Source organism: Epinephelus lanceolatus, chromosome 23, assembly GCF_041903045.1.
Source record: "Epinephelus lanceolatus isolate andai-2023 chromosome 23, ASM4190304v1, whole genome shotgun sequence".
NCBI lineage: Eukaryota > Metazoa > Chordata > Actinopteri > Perciformes > Serranidae > Epinephelus > Epinephelus lanceolatus.
In genome coordinates, this window is record NC_135756.1 from 24,115,198 (window position 1) to 24,122,278 (window position 7,081).

Genomic DNA, 7,081 nt, shown 5'->3' on the forward strand with positions numbered 1-7,081 from the left:
CGATTATTCCAAAGGGTAATTAAGAAAATGAAGTCGACTCTTTTTTTTCCCCAAGCATATAAATCAATCTCTTCGTCGTGAATTAGATCCCTGAGAAGATTTAAGGACCAGCTGTCTTATGAAGTCTTCAAGTGCCCATATGTTGCCACTCCGGTCCAATTGGAGGCAGCCAGTAAAGTATCATTTGACACATGTAGGTGTCTGGATGAGCGATTGATATAACTGTTTTTTACAGGGCTACGGATTTTAGGCGTGAAGTCTGAAAAGTGTGGCTTTCGGAGGGGCTGAGGTCTCTGTCATCTAAAAAGATCAATTTATGTCTGTCTATCTTGTGGAATATTTCAGTACAGAGTCGATTTTATAGGGCTGCTATAGTGATTATTACATAAAGGCCTCTGAGAAGGAATAATGGTAATTGTTTCACTTGATATCAGTGAAGTATTGCAGGTGGAAACTGATGGCACTGACTCACCAGAGGGGGCAGCACCTCCCCAGAAAATACACCCCACTCACTCCTGCTTCCTGGAAAACCCTCACACACACATATTAACACTGCATACACATGCACAGACACACCATGTCATCAGCCTGTTACTCACAGCCCTCCTGCACCCAATAACACAATGATTTATGTTATTCTACTGCAGGTAGGCAAGAAGGAGGCTTAAAATGGAAAAGCAATTGGCTATATTTTAAAGGCTGCGTGTGTATGTGTGTGTGTGGTGATGCATAACATCCCCGATCACTCTCTTTTCCTCTGTCATGCCAGTATCACTCCCCTCTCCTCCCCCCCGGCTCTCGAGACACATCTGTCTCTTATTAGCCCTGCGGTTGCTGCAGGATGTCATCCGGCTAATGGCTCCTGTGATGTTTCTCCTCAGTCGTGTCACGTGCAACAATGTTGTTATTATTACCATAGGCAGTATAAATGAACCAAGTGCTATATTGGACATGTATATTAGCCTCCCGAGGGAGTGCTGTCAAGTGGATGAAGAATATTGGCTGGGGGTTTCATTAACGTGCGTGCATGGAGTTAAGACCTCATTTACAGACTACTATGTTTGGTGCAATAGCGCTAAAATCGGAGGCGTTTTCCATCAAATGTTATGGATTATGACTCACGTAGCTGCAACACACCATGCTGAAAATGATCAAAGACACCAGACTTATTTCTGTACATAAAAATGGGAGTTTAATTGAAACTTTTGTATCAAAAAATAGCAATATCCATCCTTCACAGCCACAAGTCACACAGCTAAACTGAAAGGTCTTCAATATGAGGCTATGTGACAACTACGAAAGCTGTTCCACCCGTAGTTGAGCTTTCCATAGATCTTTTTAAATTAATATCGACAGTACAGAAACCAGATGGATTTCTCTGATAATTAGCCATTCAACATTACCAACAGACTTTTTTTTAATTTTAAAGTAGTTAAATAACATTCAAATGCTCTTTTCAATTTTAAGTAAACTTGTTTTATTCCACTTTACATCGACAACTGCTTCAGTGCATCCTCCACATCTCAAAAAAACTCCAATGTCGAAATGTAAAAATAAGTTATAGGAATGAAAACCAAAGGCCATGTAGGATATGCAAAATTTAGAGGGGATTTTAAGCATAGACAATAAATAAATAAATAGCCACAGAGTGTGGAATGTCTACATGTTTACAAATAAATTAAATGCAAATGGGGAGGAAAAATAATGTACACACAAAAAGAGAAGAAAAAAAAAACACTGTACAATATTTGTTGAAAAAAAAAAAAACAACAACAACATAATTGAGTCCATGAATATTGCATTGATTGTGCATTTCACACCCCAAACCCTGAGGGAGGCCAGGGGCGGGGGCCATGTAGTGTCAAGCAGTGAGATGGCGGGAGGCAAAAAGAAAAGTCAAGAGGGCCACACGCCCCGCAACAGGCATGGGGTGAAGAGAGAGGGGGGAGAAAAAGGTGGGGGGAAGGGAGGTGTGTGTGTGTTGACATTTTTTGTAGACATTCAGAAAAGACAGGATCCAGTTTCAAAACACCTGTTTAGGCTATAGAGTGAGTGAGCAGCGTTAAAGAGAGCGACACAGAGTTGAGTCGAGTGTTTTTTCAAGTATTCCATTGTCAGGAAGAGCCCCCACCTCCTTCTCTCCGATCTAATGCTATCTTAGCCTCTTGGCTGGGGGCTGGTTGGCTTACAGTGATGGAGAGGAGGGGAGGGGGGGTTGGGGGATAAAAACACAGCCTTAACCCGTCCTTCCATTACAGCACAGGCAACTTAGCCACCAGCCCGCGGGCAAATCCAAAAAACAGAGTTTGTTGACGAAAGCCCCCCAGAAAAAAGCAGCTTTCCAAAAAAAGGCACTACAAAATCAAAATTAAAACATTTAAATAAAAAGGTTTTCTCCAAGCTCTATGAGAGCAGCCATGTCTGAATAGGAGGGCCTTGCCAGCTGCATATACCAGCCTAGTAACAAAACGAGTAAAATAAAGTTAAAAAGTAGGGAGGGGGAGGAGGGGTAAATAAATAGTGCTGGTAAGACCGCCCAAACAGAAAAATGTTCCCGATTAGGAAACAAGATAATCAACTGAAAGAAAACAAGAGGGGATGGGGGTAAAATAAGATAAGGAAGAACAAATAGTAATAAATTAGAAATTCCCTACAAAAGAGGAAAATTAAAGTACATTTTTCTTGCCGGACCAGCTGAGTCGAGCGCTCGGCCGCTGATGGGCCAGCTGGGCGACAGGCTGCCGGCCTTGAGTCCATATCACCCCCTTCATCCAAACCCCTTCTTTCCCCAGAAAGTCTTTTTCAAGTCCATCAGAGCCGCCCTCAGAGGCTCTCCTTGCTCGAGCTTGTGCTTGACGAAGAGTCTGTGTCGATGGTCCTGAGGCGGATGTCGCCGGCGACCGGCTCCTCTTGTGACTTGGGCGACTCAGTTGTCGTCGCCCTCATCCAGGGGTGGTCGCAGATCTGCTCCAGGGTGGGCCGGTCTGAAGGCCGCAGGGCCAGGCACCATTTGATCAGCTGCTGGCACTCTGGAGGAGGAGACAGACAATGTTTAGGATAAGAATGTCTGAGCTCAAAGAGAGAAATTACCAAGTGTTTTCTTCTTCCTGTGCTGCCTATGACTCAGTTTGTATGGATCTACAATACCCTTGTATGTAGGCGGCACAGACAGCCAATAGAGTGAGAGCACATATCCCTTTATTGAGTTACCTCCCTGGAGTAACCAGGGCTGTTACACAAAGTGCACCCTGGGAAATCATCACAGTCTAAAATCACAATTCTAGTTATCAATCATAAATCTGTCTACCAGCCATTTCCGTAGTTAATCCATTATGACTGTGACGTATCACTCTGATGCAAAGTGATTCATAATAGAGCCAAATTAGGAGGTGGGTTTTGGGCTGTACCGGTTTCTGTGGCTAGAGGGCAACAGAGCTGATTCATGTGCTGTGTGTTGTTGTGGTCGACTTACCGGCTGAAATCCTCCTCCTGAAGTACAGTCTCCCTCTGAGGATCTCCTCGTCTTGCTCAAAGGGGATGTCTCCACACACCATGTCGTACAGCAGCACGCCTAGTGACCACACCGTTGCCGAGCGACCATGGTATCTATGAAAGCGGATCCACTCTGGTGGGCTGTACACTCTTGTACCTAAAGAGAAAATAGGGAGAGATAAGGGTGAGTGGTGTTGTGAAATATAATCTAATGCTTTACATGTGATATTATAAGAGTATAAAGGGCATCAGTGCTCAGAGGAGACGGGATAGAAAAGGCCTGAAATAATTAATGTGTCTGTGTCTAAAATGGCTGAGTCATAGTAGAAATGCTTTCCATCTTCCTTTTGCCACAAAACACAAACTGGGTGACCTCCCTCCTCCCTCCCTCCCTGCTTTCTCTCCCTCCTCCCTCTCCTGGAAGGAGGAACTTGGATACAAAACAAAAAAAAAACGGCAATGTGAGCCCATCACGTGAACCGCCGACTCGGGTTTCACAACAAACAGATGTTACGTGGCACTGACCTATTACCCACAAACTGCGACGGTGACTCGAGCCTTACCGACAAAATAACGACCGGAAACATCCAAGTACAGCAAGTCTCACAAGACGAGGATGAATCAGAGATAAAAACGGCCACCAATGGGCTTGATAAAGTATGAGTCATGTCTGTGGAGCCATAACATTCGCGTCATGCATTCCGCTAAAAAATAAATACAAAAAAAAAAAAAACACTGGACGCTTTTCATTTGGCAGCATCGATTTACATCCGTAATAACGATGAGCACTGAGACCCTAGGCAAGGAAAACCCTCGACCAAAAACAGACCACTGCGTCACAGCCTCGTGAACGCCTCCATATCTGAATATAGCACAGCGGAGCATCAAGGGCAAATACAACCCAGCCCACACGGATATGCATTCATAACAACAAATTACACATCCAGCACCGTGACATCTTATAACAGCTATTAATCTAACAGGAGAGAGTTGGATTGGGCTGCTTACCATCGAAATCGGTGTAGACTGTGTCCTTGAGAATCGCCCCTGAGCCAAAGTCAATAAGCTTGAGCTCCCCGGTGCGTAGATCCACAAGCAGGTTCTCATCTTTGATGTCTCTGTGTACTACGCCGCAGCTGTAGCAGTGTCTGACCGCCTCCAAAACCTGGCGGAAAAAGCCCCGAGCCGTGTCCTCGTCCAGGGCGCCCTTCTCGGTGATGAAGTCGAAAAGGTCCTTGACGAGCTCCGGCCTCTCCATGACGATCAGCCAGCCGTCCGCGCGCTCGTAATAGTCCAGCAATTTGATAACTCCGCGAAACGACGAGCTGACCTTCTTCAGCAGCAGGATCTCCAAAGGCACCATAGCTCCATTCTGTGTTAAATAAATTAAATATATTGTTTTAATACACAGCCATTCTCCCTTTCTTTTGCATCACAACACCCCCACCCAGCAGCAGCAGCAGCAGGCGGGGGGAAAAACCAAAACAAACCACACACACACAGATCGGGGATGACTACTTACAATTGTGCCCCACTCCGTCACCCTCTCCTTCGCAACATGCTTCACAGCCACCTGAATTAACACAAAACAGGAGAAAATGGTAAGCAAATGCTTTAAATACAGTGGAAATATCGCATTATGTGCCCCAGTGGCGATGCAGGGACGCCCCGGCTTTCATGGCGGCACATGTCGGATCAAAACACAGACCCTGCTCCCCCAGTCCTCATCCTTACCGGTGCGCCATCAGAGATCCGGCTGCCGGCGTACACCGTCCCGAATCCTCCGCTGCCTAGCACGGATCCCACTTGGTAAACCTTCTCGAAGGGCTCCTTTTCCACTTTAACTGCAAGTAAAAGTGAAGATTGTTGAGTAAAGAGCGACATACTCCTTTAGCTATGTATACTAGCTTTACCGGTCATCTGAATTAATCAAGCGAAGTAAACAAATCAAACCAGTGTAAAAGATGGTGACTAGATAACGGTTAGTAACGGTTACCTAACTTACCCGGCTGGAGCTGTATTTTCACTGGTAGATGGTCCATGCTTGACGGGTTGCAAATGTGCGAAAATGAACCAAACTTTGACAACAACATATTCAAGCTGAAAAGCCGACGCAGACGATCCCTGTTCACCCACTGGGAGCCAGAAGGAGCAGTGTAAATCAGACGCGAAGTGACTTCGGGCGCAGTCTAAATGCTGGTGCGGACCGTCTTGGCTTCAAGCGAATAAATATATCCAGTCCAGCAGTGCGCCAACTCCGCCGCACCGCGCCCGTCAAAGTCGTCTCACGACTGTGAAGTCGTAGCCCGCTTCCAGAAAACCGGCATGAAAACTGACTTGTGTGTGTCGACTCGAGCGAAACAGACGAAAACAGTCCTCTGAAGTGATAGAAAAATCGAGCACTCCGATGTGTGTAGTAGCCGTATCGACTATGGAGTGCGTTTAAAGGGCCTCCGCAGCGTGTTGTTATCCTGAAGAGTGGCCGCTGTCTGAGCTTTGGCGCGGTCTCCCTGAGCCAGTATTTTGACGCGCAGTGTGATGCTGGTATCCCTCCGCCACCAATACAAGTCGACACGTTCGGTTAATTCCTGCGTAAATTCGCCTCTTTTCCTTAGATACACATCAACACGCACGTTTTGGACACATATTATAATTTAATCACACTTTTGTTCGGAGAATATCACCGAAATAACCCTTTTCACCGCGCACTATTTTCTCATAGTACGAGACGCCCAAGAATCCCTTGTCTGGAAGCTTTGCGCTGTGTTCACTATCGGCTCGGAGGCGACGACCAATCAGATGTCGTATATAAATACCGTGTTTTGTGTGTGGACCAATCCAGACAAAGTTATTATAATAAAGCAGACATTTGAGCGCACGTGGCGGCAATTCTGAGACGTCCTCTCCCCTCCCTTTTCCTCCGCAGCTCTGCAGTCAGACACAGACACAGGGTTTGTTTGGAGGGGGAAAGTTCACTTTGCAGTGTGATTCACCGCAAACTACTGATTACCTCTTTCAAGTTGTTCTCAGCTGCAAAGTGTGCACCTAAACCCACTTGTGTTATTTGTTTACCCCTTTGCCCTCAGGAATTCACAACACTTAGAAATGAGCTGTTAGGCTTTTGTTATTGTTGCACAGGTGAGAATAATAATAATTTAAAGATCTCTATAATAAGTTTGTGCACACACTTGACTCTGGGCACAGAGATGCAAAAGGCCCCACCACCTCTCCTACACAGGAGCAACACACACAGACTTTGTGGTGGCTTTGCCTCTTTTTGTTGTTGCTGTTTTGCATCTCATTGTGGTAATTTTGTGCATGTTTGTAATTGCTTTGTGTCTACTTGAGCCCATTTTGTGTCTCTTGGGGTGTATCTATCTTTTTGTTTCTTTTTTGGAGTTGTTTTGTGTCTCTTTGTAGTTCATTTGCAACTTATAGTCATTTTGTGTCTATATAAAGGTAATTTGTGTCTCTTTGACATATATTTATGTATTTTTGTACTATTTTGTGTCTCTTTGTAGTCATCTTATGTCTATTTGAGGCCATTTTGTGTGTCTTTAGTGTTTATCTGTGTATTTAATGTTATTTT

General features: G+C 45.1%; 1 protein-coding gene across 1 annotated transcript; it reads right to left on the reverse strand.

The window, feature by feature from the left end:
- Positions 1–1,169: 1,169 nt before the first annotated feature.
- LOC117249431 (serine/threonine-protein kinase pim-3) lies at positions 1,170–5,985 on the reverse strand. Its single transcript, XM_033615085.2, has 6 exons — positions 5,498–5,985; positions 5,227–5,336; positions 5,015–5,065; positions 4,501–4,864; positions 3,473–3,649; positions 1,170–3,029 (listed from the first exon to the last, which is right to left on the reverse strand). The coding sequence occupies exons 1-6, from the start codon at positions 5,583–5,585 to the stop codon at positions 2,824–2,826; spliced, it is 996 nt and encodes a 331-aa protein (XP_033470976.1). The 5' UTR covers positions 5,586–5,985; the 3' UTR covers positions 1,170–2,823.
- Between the last annotated feature and the right edge of the window lie 1,096 nt (positions 5,986–7,081).

Coding starts and splice junctions, on each gene's coding strand:
- LOC117249431 (XM_033615085.2), bottom strand. CDS start 5,585: ATGTTGTTGTCAAAGTTTGGTTCATTTTCGCACATTTGCAACCCGTCA. Junction 5,066..5,226: donor GGATCTCTGATGGCGCACCG/GTAAGGATGAGG, acceptor GTGTTAATTCAG/GTGGCTGTGAAGCATGTTGC. Junction 3,650..4,500: donor AGTCTACACCGATTTCGATG/GTAAGCAGCCCA, acceptor TTTTCTCTTTAG/GTACAAGAGTGTACAGCCCA.